The sequence below is a fragment of the Rhinoraja longicauda genome, chromosome 42 (assembly GCF_053455715.1).
Source record: "Rhinoraja longicauda isolate Sanriku21f chromosome 42, sRhiLon1.1, whole genome shotgun sequence".
Taxonomy (NCBI): Eukaryota; Metazoa; Chordata; class Chondrichthyes; order Rajiformes; family Arhynchobatidae; genus Rhinoraja; species Rhinoraja longicauda.
Genome location: NC_135994.1, coordinates 4,292,697 through 4,309,145, shown reverse-complemented (window position 1 = coordinate 4,309,145; position 16,449 = coordinate 4,292,697). Strand labels below are relative to the sequence as shown.

The 16,449-nt window shown below is 45.8% G+C and overlaps 1 protein-coding gene across 7 annotated transcripts in view; it reads right to left on the bottom strand.

Moving 5' to 3' along the window:
- Positions 1 to 6,468, bottom strand: part of eif4ba (eukaryotic translation initiation factor 4Ba) — a 36,909-nt gene extending 30,441 nt beyond the window's left edge. For all 7 annotated transcript variants that reach the window (XM_078431527.1, XM_078431534.1, XM_078431529.1 and 4 more), the window contains exon 1: positions 6,441 to 6,468. In XM_078431527.1, coding sequence (XP_078287653.1) covers positions 6,441 to 6,453 — 13 coding nt within the window. In that variant the 5' untranslated portion in view covers positions 6,454 to 6,468. The remainder of the gene's footprint in view (positions 1 to 6,440) is intronic.
- Positions 6,469 to 16,449: the final 9,981 nt, after the last annotated feature.

The window sequence follows — 16,449 nt, the reverse complement described above, 5'->3', positions numbered from 1 at the left end:
CATGGCAATCCTGAACTCGCCCTTTCAGAAATACTTCCTTTGACCTATCATCCCTCCCTCACCCTCTGCCACTTAAAGCCAACCTGTTTTCTTTCCCAATTCTGGCAAAGTATCTGGAAACTGAAATTTTTGCATATTCTTTCCACAAATACTATCTGACCGGCTGCTTGTTACCAGAATGTGTTTTTATTTCAGATCTCCGGCATGTTCAACTTTTACTTGAAAGGTTGAGTGCCATTTTAAACTGAAAACGCTGGGAGCAAATCCCATGACTGAACTACATCGAGAAAAGTTCCCCATTTTCTTTTAATCCTAGTCTCAGAATTAAATTTGTATCCAAGTCGGTTTATTCTTGCCTCAACTGGAAACCATCTTTTCTACTAGCATCGTTCCTCCCAAATTTTTAGGTTTTCTATTCATACTGTCCTGCAACTTGATTGAACAGGACTAATTCTCTCCACTGCAGAAGCCGAGCATTGACTGACAATTCCTTGGGACTCCCTCTGGACCATAATCCAACTCAGCCTCAAGCTACCATTTCCCAGCCACCACTGACCTGGGCTGCTTCGGAGATTTTATTCAAAACTAATCACCCCCAATTCATACCCAGCCCAGTTATACCTCCTCCTCAAAATCCACAGGCAAAAATCACCATGGTAGATCAAAGGACACAAAGTGCTGGAGTAACAGTGGGCCAGACAGCATTTCTGGAGAACACAGATAGGTGACGTTTCGGGTTGGGACCCTTCTTCAGCCCTGGTAGATTTATTGGTTCAGCTTATTCACTTTCTCTTGATTCCGCTCTTTCCCTCAAAAAACGGATGTCATCTTGGAAACCATTTGTAAGATCCCCTCAGTCTGCTGCACTCCTATTCTCCTTCGCAGAAGACCTTCCATTGCAAGTATAAACCTTTTCAACCCTCTCTCTTTCCATTTCTCAGAGCATCCTTCACTTTATCTTACCATATTTAATACTCAAGATGTCTCCAGTGTAGGAGGCCAGAGTAGTGGGTGACCACTTTTAATAACTCCATTTTGACTGCAAATAATGCAATCTCCATCAGCAGTTGCTTTAACTCATGGTTAAAACAAAAACCCCGGATTAAAAATCGACAAAAATTTCTACCCCAGTACACCATGAAATACTGAAATGAACATTTAAAACTGGCCGAGCTGTGAAGAAATGAAGCTGTCCAAGTAAATAGGATGCAGTTGCAATTTAACCTACGTATTCTTCCCTGAAACCACGGTGTGACTGTCAACAAGATATACAAGTTAACACATAACAAAGATGGTTTGAACAAGTCAGGGTTAGGTCCACTGAAGCCTTTGAAAATGTTAAAACAGAATTATGACAAAGAGTAAATCCCAGTCAGAAACGTTTTAGAACACTGATAAGTTCAGATATTGTCATGATCAAAATGTTTTTGTTGTGCTAAAGGACATAGAAGCTTTCCTGTATCAAACAGATCATGGCCGTACAGACATGACGGTACAATCAAAAAGGGCAACAGTTTTACTGAGAAACACAAGTATGATTAAAAATAAAAACATATATCTGTTTAATCAGTAATATTGAGAAACTCAAAGTTCTTGGTCACCTGAAACTTGTCGTTTTGAATCTAAAAGCCAGAGTTGAGAGGAAAGTTGGGAGAATTGCAAATCAGAAGGAAATGGGTGGCTTTGGACCCAAGTCTGAGGCTTAAAGTCACAGGGAGCCAAGACAGGCAAGCAAGCACAGGGTTGAGGGGCGAATGATGCATGATAGGATAAGGAGAGCAGAGATTTTGATGGCATAGAGGGCAGAAAATTGGCACTGACAAAGAGAATTTGAAGAATAAAATATGGAAGTGGAAAAGGCATGGCTGAAGTTTTCAGATGAGCGTGTCTGTGAAGAAGGATGATGCTAAAGAGTTAAGTGGATTTGTTTTGTGAAAGATCAGATACATATCAACACTTGGCTCAGGGTCAAACAGGACACAGTGGCTGCAGTCTGTTTCTGCCCAAGACAGAATAGGGTTGCGTTGTGTGAAATTATTTGCTAAGGGAGTCGTTCCAAAGATGATGTCTTTGGCCTTCCCAATGTTTAATGGAAGGACAATTCTTCTGGATAACGAGATCAGCCAGTAGACAGGATGAGAGAGTTGGCAGCGAGGCAAAGCTGAAGCTTATTAGCAAACATGTGACAGCTAACACCATGTCTGTCTTGTGAAGGGGCAGCATGTAGATTTTAAATTAAAAAACAAAGGTAAATCTGCAGGGGGTTCTTCAGGTGCTGTAGAAATAAGTCATTATGGGAGATGTGCTGCCTTCAACTGGAGAGGTAACAGGAGTGCAGTAACAGGAGTAGACAATTGATCCCTTCAAGGCCAATCCAGCATTCAATTTTAGCAGAGTCAATCTGTTATCTTGAGACCAGAGATTGCAGATGCCTTGACTCCATTTATCCACCTTGGGTTTCTTTCATCATGAACTCCAACAGGTGACAAAAACCTTTCAACTTATTATTTGGAGTTTTCCCATTGGCACAATGCCACAACAGCTTTATGGAGGAAAGAGTTCCAGATTTCCAATTAGCTGGACATGAAGTAATGAGCCCCAACACAGCCATAAAACAGGATAAGCCGTTACATTTTATGACCCTTTATTCTGGACCCTCTGGCCAAAGGAAAGTTTATATCTATAGTAAAACAACCTGCAATCCAACATTTGAAAATCTTGATGGTTAGGCCCTTAACTCACTGGGGGTCCCTGGACATTAACCCCCCCCTCCCCCAAGGCAACACCAGGACCTCCTCCCTCCCCAGGACCTGCCCTTCATTAACCATGCCAGGATCCCTCGCCCCCCCCCCTCCTTAGAGCATACCAAGACCCCCCTGCACTGACCCCCCCTCCACCCCAAACACACCAGGGCCCCCAGTTCCCACTCTCTCTTGAAACTCACCTGGTTCTGTTTCCACTGCTGCCTTGAGACTTACCAGGTTCACTAGAAAATGTGAAACTTCTTAGAAAACTGAATTTAAAGTGCATTGGAGTATCAATTGGGAGAAGGGGGTGGAGTGAAGGGGATTCTGAAAACAAGTAATAGTCTGAAAGGTTGAAGTCTGAAACTCTAGTAGCCCGACAGCACTAACTCCCAAACTTACTACATTAACAGAGTCTCGCAGTATCTGTCAAATCCTTTAAATCCCTAGCTCAAGTGAATGGCTTTTAAGCTCCTATATTCAAGGTAATATTGCATGAGAATCCAGGAGTTTCAAGTTCATTTAACCTTTCCCACTTCAATATCATCCTGGTGATTCCGTATTGCACCCCTTCTAAGGGAATTGTATTCCGAATCCAAGTAATTCACTGGCCTTTTCAATTTTTCTGTAACTGTCCACATTTGTGATTTCTGCAAATGGTAAAGCCAAAAAATCTGTTCATTAAATTCCTGGCATGCTACAGTTCACAAAAGATTGTGGATTCAGAGTGGGTGACGTCACACATGGAGCTCCACCTGACATGTTTTTGTCCATTCGTTGGTGACTCTTTGCAACTGTTGTCCACAAAATTTACAGTACCACTTGATTACCATCAGAAAACATGGATATATGCAACTCTTTATAGCGTTATGCTCACAAACTAATGAATCATTGAATCTCGTCAAATCCTGTGGATAGGAATACATAACTATTATCCCAACATCTGTCCATTGTCATATTCAATTCCCTGCCTGAGTTGGTTACCTCCAATTCCATACACTTTATTTGTCACTTTTCTTTGAATGGCTGTTCGAGGATAAGTAACATAGCGTTATCTACCACATTAATTTTTTTTAAATGATTTGTTAGATTTAAATTCCATTACAAAACCCACACTGGCCTTTAACCAGTTCACATTTATCCAAATGTTGTCACCACCCATACGGGATTCTAAAAGGCCAAGATCACACTTCTTATCCTTTATAAATAGTGGAGTCACTGCAGAAGTGGACAAAGGCAGTCTTATTCAACTGAATTACTGCAAGTTACTGTGGTCAACTGTGACAAGGCTCATAAAAGGTGCTAAAGATGAGGGTTCGATCCAAAAGGTGATATTATCCGTAACAAATCATTTGTGACTTTGTTCAAGACTATTTGGTGCAGCACAGGCAAAACCCAAATTGAAGAGGTTCAAAACATAGGACAGAGAGGCAGGGATTATGGGAGGTGAAAATGATGAAGATTTTTGGAGAAGAGAAGCCAGAAGTAGAGTTTAGTTTACAATGACTGAATGGTCACAGCTGCTTTACTTCAGAGGAGAGGTGTGATCTTGGCAGGTTAGAAAGGGAGCGAGATGGAACCAGGAGAGCAAACCACTTCCAAAAAAGAAAGAGCAAAGAAAGCCAAGGGAAGTTGTTGGGTGGTCAATAGTTTACCAGAAATGCCCAAGGAATAGAAAGTGAACCTCATGAACATGAGCTTGCAGAGCAAATGAGGTGAAGAGAAAAAAAATGAAAGTTGCATTCATGGCTCATGCAGAGATCATCGTATTTCGACAGGCGAAGAATATAAAAGGATGCCAGAGAGATAACTGAATGTATCATCTCGATCACCGGGTCACCACAGTTCTTGGCAATAGAGGTAAGGGAAGATGTCTGGCTCGAGCTGATGATGAATGACAACCAGCTGTGTCATTCACAGGAAGAATAAGTCACTTCTATCTCATCTTGACTCAATTTACCTGCCTAGTTCCAGATCTCTATTCCCTTAACCAATAAAAAACCTATAAGTATGTCTCAAGAGCTCTAATTGTCCCTGTATCAAAAGGCTTTCAGGGAAGAGTTCTGATTTCTGGAGAAACGCTGATTACCACCCAGAAAGGAAAAGGGTTTTAACACAATGTCCCTTTGTTCTTGGTTACCTTACCAGCAGAAACAGTTCCAAGGTATCTACTGCGTATGACTCCTTTAACTTTTTAAACAGCTCAATCAGATTACTTGCTAATGCTTCCAAGCATCAAGGGAATACAAATTTATTTAAGATGTCCTTAAATTAACATTCTATACCCCAGTTGAGTCCATTTCCTTGGACTTAAAGTAACACTGATTGCAACTGATCACAGGTACAATCAAAGTGGAACAGAGTAAGGGTTCTACTGGAAAGGACACAAAGTGCTGGAGGAACTCAGCAGGTCAGGCAGTATCTCTGGAAAACATGGATAGGCGACACATCTTCAGACTTGAAACATTATCTATTCATGTTCTCCAGAGAAACTGCCTGACCCACTGAGTTACTCCAGCACTTTTTGTCCTTTTGTGTAAACCAGCATCTGCAGCTCATTGTTTCTAAGGGTGCTACTGGGATTGTCAATTTGGAGCAGAGAAACAACCAAGCATTGTAGACATGTTATACTCAGTAGGCTAGGTAGCATCTCCAGAGAACATGGATAGGCAACCCTTCTTCAGACTTGAAACATCATCCATCCACATTCCACACGGATACTGCCTGTCCCAGAATTACACCAGCACTTTGTGCCCTCGTGTGCATTAACCGGCATCTGTAGCCCCTTGTTTCCAACTATTCCACTCGTCAATGTGGAGCAGGGAAACAACCAAAAATTGCTGACGTGTTACACCCAAAGGACAAAGTAATCAGAGATGACCTTGTCTACGTTTTGGGGGAATGAGAATAGAAAAAAAAAACTAGATGGTTGGGAGAAGGTTGTGACCCTGGGTAGGATTTCTATCACAGTGTAATAAAGCCAGCTGTACAGGTACAACACCAGCTGTACTGGTAAAATACCAGTGTAATAATAACAGTCCAGTGGAACTTTTTTGAGCTTTGAACGTACATTTTTTTCATTCCCCCCACCCCCAGAGTTTCCGTTTTCGTGAAGTGCGGCGCTGCCTGGTGCCAGCGAGGGCGCCTGGTTAATTGGCAAAAGTTCTGGCGCGGCGTGACAGCGTTGTGGGGCTGAATTGCTGGATCAGGAGTTTGAAGCGCTGCCGCTGCTGGAAATGCGAAGTTTATCTCATGTGGTCGTCGATCTCCCTCAACCACCCCTCCCCCTCCAAAGCCAGTGCGGCGGCGCATGCGGGCGGGCAGGATGCATCATGCTCGGTGGGCAAGGAAGGTCGAATGGCCGCCATTAGCCCCCCACCCCTCCTCTCCTCTTCTTCTCCTCCTCCTCCTCCTCACCCTCCCTCCCCCTTCCCCACACCCGCCGCCGGATTTACCGCACACGCACCACACGGCCGTCCGTCCCCTCACTCACCCCGCCCAAACCCCCCCCTCCTCTCTCCCTCCCTCACTCCCCCACAACTCATTGAAACCCCGCTTTCCGTCTCCATTTCCCCTTTCCCCCCATCCTCCGCCAAAGAAGCGAGCGTTTTTCGCCAGCCTCCCGCGGCCGGCACGCTGGTTTTTCCCCTCTCTCTCTCTCGCTGCCGCCCCGCTCGGCGCCCGCAGCCGCTTTACCTGAAGACGCCATGTTGGAGAATGACCGATGACAGGACCCGGATATGGGCGTCACGTGACGCCGCCGCCCGGCGGTTGGGGACGAGGGTAAATCTCATGGTTCACGTCTCTCTTCTCCTCGCTCAAACAAACCATTGAAACCAAAACAAAAAAAGCATCCAATTTTGTTTCAGACACAAAATGCTGGAGTAACTCAGCTTTTTTTTTTTCTTTCTTTCTCTCTCTCTCTATCTCTCTCCCACCCCTCCCACCCCTCACATGTGTTGCAAGCCACATAATATCACAATTGATTAACACAATCAAGTAATTTTATATTTTCAATTTAAATATTGCAGCAGGTTTCTCAACAGTTAGCATTTCTAGCTTCCCGTCCCTCCCACCACCATCCTTTTTGTTCATCTTTGCGCTTGATAAAGAATGAGCTGTCACTCGTCAGATCTGCATGTTAAGACCAAATTTGCCATGATTTGCATGCGTCCTACTTCTTATTTGCATGCTTGGAGGCAATACCATATGACCCTCCTAAAAAAGACACAGAGTGCTGGAGTAACTCAGCGGGTCAGGCAGCATCTCTGGAGAACATGGATAGGTGACGTTTCACAGAGTGCTGGAGTAACTCAGCGGGTCAGGCAGCATCTGTGGAGAACATGGATAGGTGACGTTTCACAGAGTGCTGGAGTAACTCAGCGGGTCAGGCAGCATCTGTGGAGAACATGGATAGGTGACGTTTCGCAGAGTGCTGGAGTAACTCAGCGGGTCAGGCAGCATCTGTGGAGAACATGGTTCTCCCTGTGACCGCGTGGGTTTCCTCCGGGTGCTCCGGTTTCCTCCCACATCCCAAAGGCGTGCAGGTTTGTAGGTTAACTGGCCCTCTGTAAATTGCCCCTAGTGTGTAGGGAGTGGATGAGAAAGTGGGATAACAAAGAACCAGTGTGAACGGGTGACCGATGATCGGCGTAGACTCGGTGGGATGAAGTGCTTGTTTCCACGCTGTATTTCTCGATTAGACATTAGATTACATGAATTAGGACTGTGTTCCTGGAATTTCGTATGTTAAAGAATGATTTGATTGAAGTTTGCCTTAAGACTATAAGACCAGAAAAAATAGGAACAAGTCAAGGCCACTCTGCCCCTCATACTTGTCCCGCTATTCAATGGGATTATGGCTGATCCAACACTCCTCATGCCTGCCTTCCCCAGAGCCCTTGATTGACTTATTGGTTTGTATTACATGCTATCCAAACAGTTCAGATAATACTACACATAAATACAACCCAGTCAAACACAGGTACTCAGGTAGAGCAAAGGGGAAGATACAGAGTGCAGAATCTAGTTCTCAGCATTGTAGCGCATCAGTTCCAGAGTCAAAGTCCAATGTCCGCAATGCGGTAGAGGTGAATCGGACAGTTGCCTAGCTTATGGAAGGGCCGTTCAGAAGCCTGATAACAGAGGGGAAGAAGCTGTTCCTGAGTCTGGTGGTGCGCGCTTTCAAGCTTCTGTATCTTCTGCCGGACGGGAGCGGGGAGAAGAAGGAATGGCCGGGGTGGGACAGTCTTTGATTGTGTCGGCTGTGTCCGCATCGGTTAGATGTAGCCTACTGCTGCTCCTATTTCCTTTGTTCCCACAGTTCTATGACATCACACCCAAGTGACCCGTTTACATACAAATATACCACATTGCTTTCCGTTGTTGAAAGAATATTTCCTACATGCCCACTGATTATAGGCTCAGGCTGCTGACTGGCATTCTCAGACACGTGGACTTTCTAACGTTTGGGTCTATGACGTCAGAGTTATTTCTTGGTCTGATGGATCTGACTCAACTCGCTGTTGACTCATAGAGTCACGCAGCACAGAAACAGGCCCTTCGGCCGAACTTGCCCTTGCCGACCAAGATGCCCCATCTACGCTAGTCCCACCTGCCCACTTTCGGCCATTATCCCTCTAAACCTGTCCTATCCATGTACCTGTCCAAATGTTTTTTAAATGTTGTTATAGTTTACCCCTATTGTCTATTGTGTAGTACCTGCCTCAACTACTTCCATTGGCAGCTCGTTCCATATACCCACCACCCTTTGTGTGAAAAGGTGCCCCTCAGGTTCCCCTCTCACCTTAAACTTATGTCCCCATGTTCTCGATTCCCCTACTCTGGGTAAAAGATTCTGTGCATCTTGTTCCCTCTTCATTGGTTGTTTCAATGTCCACTTAAGGAACAGATTCATCGCCTCATCTCTGGCAAGCTTTCCTGCCATTTCCATCATGGTTGCCATTTTGGCAATTCAATTCATATGTAAATCCTTGTGTATTTACCCTATGTGCGTTGTCACCTATTCCTTTTTCTCCAGAGATGCTGCCTTAGCCGCAGAGTTACTCAGCACTTTGTCTCCTTTCTTAGTAAACCAACATCTGCACTTCCTTGCGTCTAGTTAGTTCAGTTTATTGTCATGTGTACCGAGGTACAGTGAAAAGCTTTTTGTTGCATGCTAACCAGCCAGTGGAAAGACTATACATGATAACAATCGAGCCGTCCACAGTGTACAGATACAGGATAAAGGGTGTAACGTTTAGTGCAAGGTAAGCGTTTAGTGCACAGACAAATGCTGCTGTTGGAGTAGAGGTTTAAAAGAGTGCAGCGATTATAATGAGTGATTGCAGATCCATTTCTGGGACCAGCACACAGAGTCGCCTTGTTAGGACGCCATCTTTGGAAGATCCTTCTCAATAGAATCTGTCAATCGGATCAGCTTCCGATGCTCCTTTTATTCATTGTTCGGTGCCAGCAGATTTTCAACAAGGCCTTCTCCATTCTTCACGGCCTTCTGGGTAGCACTTTGGCGCAGCGGGTAGAGTTGCTGCCTCACGGCGTCAGAGACCCGGGTTCCATCCTGACTACGGGCGCTGTCTGTACGGAGTTTGTATGTTCCCCCAGTGACCTGCGTGGATTTTCTCCGGGATCTTCATTTTCCCCCCACACTCCAAAGACGTACAGGTTTGTAGGTTAATTGGCTTGGAGTAAATGTAAAAAATAAATCATCCTTAGTGTATGTAGGGTAGTGTTAATGTGCAGGGATCGTTGGTCGGCGTAGACTCGGTGGGTGGAAGGGCCTGTTTCCGAGCTGTATCTCTAAACTCAACTAAAAATTGGGACGATTTTTGCTGTGAACATACATTTTGAAGGACCCACATGCTTGACTGCACATGATCCGGCTGCCCAGATAACCAGTGTGTGCTTGATTTTGGGCTGCCATTTTGTCTTGTCTCCCACATCAACAATGACAGTGCAGCACTCTGCCTTACGCACTGGATTCTCCAATCTGTTTCTGTCACTTATTATCCGGCATTTCTCGGTTCTTCAGTAATATTGTGAAGGGAAACGTTAAGAGACTATCAAAGATACCGTGAGCATAATGATCCAAATCCCTCTGGTGGCCGCCTGGTGACAAATATAACTTCACTTTGCACAGGGAAAGCTCTGCTTTGAACAAACACCTCATCCTGTGATTACAATTAAGCTAAGGGACCAATTCCGGTTCAATGAGCCAGGCATCATATAAAAATCAGACAGGCCAATTGACCTCCCCAACATTGAAGGCATCAGCAAGAGTCGCTGCCTCAAAAAGGCAGCCAACGTCATCAGAGACCCACACCACCCTGGCCACGCTCTCACTTCACCCCTGCCACAGAGGAGAAGGTACAGGAGCCTGAAAACTGTCACGTCCAGGTTCAGGAGCAGCTTGTTCCCAACAACCATCAGGCTATTGAACGCCACGAACTCCGACTAAACTCCGAACCAAAGATACTAGAGGAACAAGATGGACCACTCCGTTGAAAACGCCTGCACTGAAGTGTAGTACGCAAAGGAGCTTAACGCCCGCCATTTTAGTAGGCAAAACCCGCCGTTCGCTCTGCCTCTCGCAGTGTAATCAGTGTTTTGGGGGAACAGTATGTGTGATTATACCATAAAAATGCAGAATATATCTCATCTATCAATTCACAGATTTTTGTTATTGGTCTTTTTAAATGTTTCTGCACGTTTATGCCTACTAAAATGGCCGCCGTGACATACTATGGTTTTTAGGGTCGAGTGGTCTATCTTGCTCCTCTAGTATCTTTGCTCCGAACTGCCTCGATTGTTCTAGGGACCTCGGGCTTTGTTTTGTTTTGAACTAATTTTGTGTGTTTTGTTCACTGAACCTCTTTATTTTTGAGTTTATTATGTCATCCAGTGAGTACTGTGTTCGCTAAGCTGTCGTGCTGCTGCATGTAAGAATTTCATTGTTCTGTTTCGGTACGGACGACAATAAAACACTCTTGACTCATGGTTCATGGTCAGAGGCAAAAACGGCCATGGAGAGAACCAAGTGATCTGACAACCAACTGGTCAGATCCAAGCTCTGCAATCCTCCTGCATCCAGCTGCGAACGGTGGCGGACAATTGAACAGCAAGGCATAGTTTAGATGGGGCATCTTGGTCAGCATGGCAAGTTGGGCCGAAGGGCCTGATTCTGTGCTGTATGACTCGATGACTATCTCATATGGATCAAATGCGGGCAAATGAGATTATTTTAGACAATAGACAATAGACAATAGACAATAGGTGCAGGAGTAGGCCATTCAGCCCTTCGAGCCAGCACCGCCATTCAATGCGATCATGGCTGATCACTCTCAATCAGTACCCCGTTCCTGCCTTCTCCCCATACCCCCTCACTCCGCTATCCTTAAGAGCTCTATCCAGCTCTCTCTTGAAAGCATCCAACGAACTGGCCTCCACTGCCTTCTGAGGCAGAGAATTCCACACCTTCACCACCCTCTGACTGAAAAAGTTCTTCCTCATCTCCGTTCTAAATGGCCTACCCCTTATTCTCAAACTGTGGCCCCTTGTTCTGGACTCCCCCAACATTGGGAACATGTTATCTGCCTCTAATGTGTCCAATCCCCTAATTATCTTATATGTTTCAATAAGATCCCCCCTCATCCTTCTAAATTCCAGTGTATACAAGCCCAATCGCTCCAGCCTTTCAACATACGACAGTCCCGCCATTCCGGGAATTAACCTAGTGAACCTACGCTGCACGCCCTCCATAGCAAGAATATCCTTCCTCAAATTTGGAGACCAAAACTGCACACAGTACTCCAGGTGCGGTCTCACCAGGGCCCGGTACAACTGTAGAAGGACCTCTTTGCTCCTATACTCAACTCCTCTTGTTACGAAGGCCAACATTCCATTGGCTTTCTTCACTGCCTGCTGTACCTGCATGCTTCCTTTCATTGACTGATGCACTAGGACACCCAGATCTCGTTGAACTCCCCCTCCTCCTAACTTGACACCATTCAGATAATAATCTGCCTTTCTATTCTTACTTCCAAAGTGAATAACCTCACACTTATCTACATTAAACTGCATCTGCCATGTATCCGCCCACTCACACAACCTGTCCAAGTCACCCTGCAGCCTTATTGCATCTTCCTCACAATTCACACTACCCCCCAACTTAGTATCATCTGCAAATTTGCTAATGGTACTTTTAATCCCTTCGTCTAAGTCATTAATGTATATCGTAAATAGCTGGGGTCCCAGCACCGAACCTTGCGGTACCCCACTGGTCACTGCCTGCCATTCCGAAAGGGACCCATTTATCCCCACTCTTTGCTTTCTGTCTGTCAACCAATTTTCTATCCATGTCAGTACCCTACCCCCAATACCATGTGCCCTAATTTTGCCCACTAATCTCCTATGTGGGACCTTGTCGAAGGCTTTCTGAAAGTCGAGGTACACCACATCCACTGACTCTCCCTTGTCAATTTTCCTAGTTACATCCTCAAAAAATTCCAGTAGATTTGTCAAGCATGATTTCCCCTTCGTAAATCCATGCTGACTCTGAATGATCCCGTTACTGCTATCCAAATGCTCAGCAATTTCGTCTTTTATAATTGACTCCAGCATCTTCCCCACCACTGATGTCAAACTAACTGGTCTATAATTACCCGTTTTCTCTCTCCCTCCTTTCTTAAAAAGTGGGATAACATTTGCTATCCTCCAATCCACAGGAACTGATCCTGAATCTATAGAACATTGAAAAATGATCTCCAATGCTTCCACTATTTCTAGAGCCACCTCCTTAAGTACTCTGGGATGCAGACCATCAGGCCCTGGGGATTTATCAGCCTTCAGTCCCATCAGTCCACCCAAAACCATTTCCTGCCTAATGTGGATTTCCTTCAGTTCCTCCATCACCCTAGGTTCTCCGGGCAAGTTGGTCGGCACAGCGAGTTGGGCCGAAGGGCCTGATTCTGTCCCGTATGACTCTGACTGCAGTCGCTATTCTATATCCCTTCAATAGCATTCGATTGAATATGTGAACAGGATGAAACACTTTTCACTGCAAATAACCAGGCAGGAGGGAAGAAGCCATCCATTTTTCTTGCACAGGAGGTGCCTAAGCAAATGTTTATGAGAACTTTGCTAAGTCTTTCAGACCAGAAGACAAGGTTTTTAAACTGGCTGAACAGCAAGCTTGCCTTGCCCGAGTTCAACAGCACAACGGCTCAAAGCCAGCAGCATCCAGCATCCAAATGAAGCTGTGACAGAAAAAGACACATAGTGCTGGAGTAACTCAGCGGGTCAGGCAGCATCTGTGGAGAACATGGATAGGTGACGTTTCACAGAGTGCTGGAGTAACTCAGCGGGTCAGGCAGCATCTGTGGAGAACATGGATAGGTGACGTTTCACAGAGTGCTGGAGTAACTCAGCGGGTCAGGCAGCATCTGTGGAGAACATGGATAGGTGACGTTTCACAGAGTGCTGGAGTAACTCAGCGGGTCAGGCAGCATCTCTGGGGAACATGGATGGGTGACGTTTCACAGAGTGCTGGAGTAACTCAGCGGGTCAGGCAGCATCTGTGGAGAACATGGATAGGTGACGTTTCACAGAGTGCTGGAGTAACTCAGCGGGTCAGGCAGCATCTGTGGAGAACATGGATAGGTGACGTTTCACAGAGTGCTGGAGTAACTCAGCGGGTCAGGCAGCATCTGTGGAGAACATGGATAGGTGACGTTTCACAGAGTGCTGGAGGAACTCAGCGGGTCAGGCAGCATCTCTGGAGAACATGGATAGGTGACGTTCGCACACCTCCAGATTCAGTGTGAAAACGCACACCTCCAGATTCAGGGACAGTTTCTTCCCAGCTGTTATCACGCAACTGAACCGTCCTCTCACTAACTAGAGAGCGGCCCTGGCCCATCTAGCTCATTGGAGACCCTCGGACTATGTTTAGTCGGACTTCACTGGACTTTATCTTGCACTGAACATTATACCCTTTATCCTGTATCTGTGCACTGTGGACGGCTTGATTATAATCATGTAGTCCTTTCTTTGGCCGGATAGTCACCAACAAAAAAACTGTCCACTGTACTTTGGTTACACGTGACAATAAACTAAACTAAACTAGACGATTGGGCTTGTATACACTGGAATTTAGAAGGATGAGGGGGGATCTTATTGAAACATATAAGATAATTAGGGGATTGGACACATTAGAGGCAGGAAACATGTTCCCAATGTTCGGGGAGTCCAGAACAAGGGGCCACAGTTTAAGAATAAGGGGTAGGCCATTTAGAACGGAGATGAGGAAGAACTTTTTCAGTCAGAGAGTGGTGAAGGTGTGGAATTCTCTGCCTCAGAAGGCAGTGGAGGCCAGTTCGTTGGATGCTTTCAAGAGAGAGCTGGATAGAGCTCTTAAGGATAGCGGAGTGAGGGGGTATGGGGAGAAGGCAGGAACGGGGTACTGATTGAGAGTGATCAGCCATGATCGCATTGAATGGCGGTGCAGGCTCGAAGGGCTGAATGGCCTACTCCTGCACCTATTGTCTATTGTCTATTGACTATTGAAACTAAACTAAACTAAACTAAATAGATCGAGCAAAGGGGAAGATACAGAGTGCAGAATATGGAGTGTAGAAGGGCAAGAGGATGGGACTAGCGCCCCCATCTGCAGGTTCACCTTCATGAGTTACTCCAGCACTTTGTGTCTTTATTTTGTTGTAAACCACTACCTGCAGTTCCTTGTGTCTACAGAGCAGCAGATTCTGTTCATTGAAGATACCCCTCACTGATCAAGGTTAAGTGATCAGAGATCAGAGATGTTTGCGATCTTATAACGCTTGGCATGCCACGTGCTAGTCAGCAGTTTGGGTTGGACTCAAAGGCTGACTAACAATTAACGTGCATTTTGACCTGTGGTAGTCCAGCGGCCCGATTTTGATTGCGTCATCGCTGGGTATTTTCCATCGTAACCCCAGCTGCATCGTTGGCAGATAGATTGCACTTGTAAATATGGAGTCGTTAGTTGTGTGGTAACATTGTACTCGTTTTGACTGCATTTCTTTTAGAAGTTTTTCCCAAAAGGCAACTGAAGAGAAGTTGTTATTCAGTTCTTTAGCTCCCTCCAGTGGCTGAGTGATGACAAAATAAAATGGATGCGCTGTGAAAATATCTCTGGAGAACATGGATAGGTGACGTTTCACAGAGTGCTGGAGTAACTCAGCGGGTCAGGCAGCATCTGTGGGGAACATGGATAGGTGACGTTTCACAGAGTGCTGGAGTAACTCAGCGGGTCAGGCAGCATCTGTGGAGAACACGGATAGGTGACGTTCGCACACCTCCAGATTCAGTGTGAAATGAACTGGCAAAGCAGCGATTACCAGCTGTCAATGGTTTAATTATTTAAGAACACCTAACCATCTAATACCCCCACGTCATCGGTGAGGATTCATCGGTGAGACACAAAATGGTGGAGTAACTCAGCAGGTCAGGCAGCATCTGTGGGGAACATGGATAGGTTACGTTTCACAGAGTGCTGGAGTAACTCAGCAGGTCAGGCAGCATCTGTGGAGAACACGGATAGGTGACGTTCGCACACCTCCAGATTCAGTGTGAAAACGCACACCTCCAGATTCAGGGACAGTTTCTTCCCAGCTGTTATCACGCAACTGAACCGTCCTCTCACTAACTAGAGAGCGGCCCTGGCCCATCTAGCTCATTTAGTTTGGAGAGACATAGATACATAGACAATAGGTGGAGGAGTAGGCCATTCGGCCCTTCGAGCCATGATTCAATGTGATCATGGCTGATCATCCACAATCAGTAACCCGTGCCTGCCTTCTCCCCATATCCCTTGATACCACTAGCCCTAAGAGCTCTATCTAACTCTCTTTTGAATGCATCCAGTGCATTGGCCTCCACTGCCTTCTGTGGCAGAGAATTCCACAAATTCACAACTCTCTGGGTGAAACAGCATGGAAACAGGCCCTTCGGCCCACCGAGTCCACGCCAACCATCGATCACCCATTCACACTAGTTCTATGTTATCCCACTTTCCCATCCACTCCCTGCACAAGGGGGGAATCATTAAGTTGTCAGGTAATATTTGGCTGTCTCACAAATAAGATTGTTTCCAACGCCTCATGTTTTAATAGTCAATAAGCAGAGAAAAACACATTTTTATTGAGAGACAGCGGCCTGGTGGCGCAGCGGTAGAGTTGTTGCCTCACAGCGCCAGAGGCCCGGGTTCCATCCTGACCACGGATGCTGTCTGTGTGTGGAGTTTTCACATTCTCCCTGTGAACTTGTGGGCTTTCTCCGGGTGCTCCGGTTTCCTCACACCCCAAAGTGTGTCGGAAGTGGATGAGAAAGCGGGACAACATAGAACTAGTGTGAACGGGTGATCGATGCTTGGCGTGGACTTGGTGGGCCGAAGGGCCTGTTTCCATGCTTTGCCCAAACTAAACTAAACTAAACTAAACTAGACTAAATACATATGTCTGAAGAAACGTCACCCATTCCTTCTATCCAGAGATGCTGTCGGTCCCGCTGAGTTACTCCAGCACTCTGTGAAACATCACCCATTCCTTTTATCCAGAGATGCTGCCTGACCCGCTGAGTTACTCCAGCACTCTGTGAAACGTCACCTATCCATGTTCTCCACAGATGCTGCCTGACCCGCTGAGTTACT